The sequence below is a fragment of the Sinocyclocheilus grahami genome, unplaced genomic scaffold (assembly GCF_001515645.1).
Source record: "Sinocyclocheilus grahami isolate Dianchi unplaced genomic scaffold, SAMN03320097.WGS_v1.1 scaffold9602.1, whole genome shotgun sequence".
Classification (NCBI taxonomy): Eukaryota; Metazoa; Chordata; class Actinopteri; order Cypriniformes; family Cyprinidae; genus Sinocyclocheilus; species Sinocyclocheilus grahami.
The window spans coordinates 1212-3365 of NW_015512729.1; the positions used below are offsets into that span (position 1 = coordinate 1212).

At 34.5% G+C, this 2154-nt stretch overlaps 1 protein-coding gene across 1 annotated transcript in view; it reads right to left on the reverse strand.

The window, feature by feature from the left end:
* Nucleotides 1–747: 747 nt before the first annotated feature.
* The window catches only part of LOC107578295 (uncharacterized), a 3418-nt gene continuing 2011 nt past the window's right edge, over nucleotides 748–2154 (reverse strand). The window contains exons 2-3 of the mRNA XM_016264261.1: nucleotides 1834–1960; nucleotides 748–1674 (exon numbers count right to left, since the gene is read on the reverse strand). Of these exons, the coding sequence (XP_016119747.1) occupies nucleotides 934–1674; nucleotides 1834–1960 (868 nt within the window). The 3' untranslated portion in view covers nucleotides 748–933. The remainder of the gene's footprint in view (nucleotides 1675–1833; nucleotides 1961–2154) is intronic.

A 2154-nucleotide genomic window follows, 5' to 3' on the forward strand; every position in this document is an offset into this window, starting at 1 on the left:
AATTTAATAGCATCTTTCTGTACACAAGTTATTTATATTTACATGTTTCCTTTACAGTGGTATTTATGTTTACAGAAACACAAAGTTATTATTTACAAGTTTATAGAAACATTCTAAAAGTATATTTATATTAAAAGTTATTTACATTTTGTTTACATTTACCTATTTGATCCAGTGTTTTTGTAAACGTATATAATTGTATAAAGCTTTTCCCATACACCACTGTAAACATATACATTTAAATAACTTTGATACCATGTTCCTGTACACAAGTTATTTACATATTTCTATTAAATAAGTGTAAACATTATGTATACAAAAACACTTTTAAAGTTCTCTATACTTTACATACTTGCATTTTTCTATCGATGCAATGCTTCTGTAAACATAAATTGATAAAGTTTTTCCTGTACACCACTGCAAACATGTAAATATAAATAACTTTGACACTGTGGTTCTGTGCATACATTATTTATATTTGCATGTTTCCATTACAGTGGTCCAAGGAAACACATTATAAAGTCATTTATTTGTTTACAGAAACACTATCAAAGGTATTTATATTTACATGTTTATAGAAACATTGAATAAAAGTTGTATTTTACATGTTTACATTTATCCATTTGATCTTTTTTGTAAAATACAACTTTTATTCATATAAACAACTTAATAAATATGTTCCTGTACACCACTGTAAACAAATAACTTTTGAAAGTTATTTATATTTATGTTTACATTATAGTGGCATACAAGAAAAAAAAATTTATAGAATCATTTGAATGTTTACAGAAACACTACGAACGTTATTTATATTTTCATGCTTACAGAAACATAGTACCAAAGTTATTTATATTTGGATGTTTATGTTTATCTATATATTTACATTTACAGTCCTTTGATCCATCCTCCAACACCAAATGTTTTGTCTAGTCTTTAATCATTTGCCCAGGCTTTTAACAAGGGGCCATTCTGGTAGTTTATAAGGAGGCAAGCAACAGTGTATAGCTGGTTGATGGTCCCAGTGTCGGAAAGAGGCATGACCGTTTCCAACAACTTGTGTTGCATCACTCTGCCTATGAGACGCTCAATGTGGACCCTCAGCCGAGCAATGGACTGAGTTTCCCTCACTTCATCAGCTGGCATCTGTTCCTTCTTTAACGGATAGGCAGGTCGGTAGACTTTGCATGGTACACAGTAGTCTATAAAAAACCCTTTGTTGACCATAATGGCCATTTCAGGTTTCAGGAGTGGCACAATCCCAGACTGCTTCAGAAGCTCCTTGTCACTGACAGATCCTGGATACACAGATGACACAAAAGTGACTGCACCATGCGGCGCCATGCCAATTAACCCCAAGTAGGTGCAATGGGACGCTTCACCTTGAAGCAGGAGAGAGGATGGAGCTTGGCAACGCAGCTCTATGCAGTCAATCACTACATGTGTGTCTGGATAGTCCTGAAACTCCTTTGGCATGTGAGCCTTGACCGTCTCCTCAGACATCCAGATGCGCACAGATCCAAGAATGGCGTAGAGAAAATTGGCCCAGCTTGTAATGATTCGATTCACAGAGGACTGATGGATATTGAATCTGTGGGCCAGATCTCTCTCGGTTAGACCAACTGAAAGATGGACCATGAAGAGGAAAAACTCATCTATGGGCTGCAGGGATTGACACTGTTAACAAAATTGTGAAAAATTCTCTTTATAATGTCTGTTTACATAGCAAAAGTAATACTATTAACAAAAAATTATTTCCCTATTCCCCCCACTTAAAATCTGTCATTTATAACATAAATGATAAATGAATTATAAATTACGTAAAAAATAATTTACAGATGTACTGCCTGATGATCCAACTTCACTGGTTGTAGCTGCCCTGGATCTGGTCAAACGAACCATGCTGTGGGACGCAGGCTCAATGAGTCTCCAGAACGCCATCAAGTGGTTGTAAGTGGCAAACCTACAAGAGATGCAGGACCACAACAAATGTGATGAACAACCACCAAGATGTAGCTTATTTTTTGTTAAAGCAGGACTCGAATACATACTGTGCGCAATTTCATAAATAATGTAAATAAATTGTCTTTGAAATATGGTTAACATTTACTGACAAGTATTTATGTTAAACTAAATATACTCATTTATTTATATATA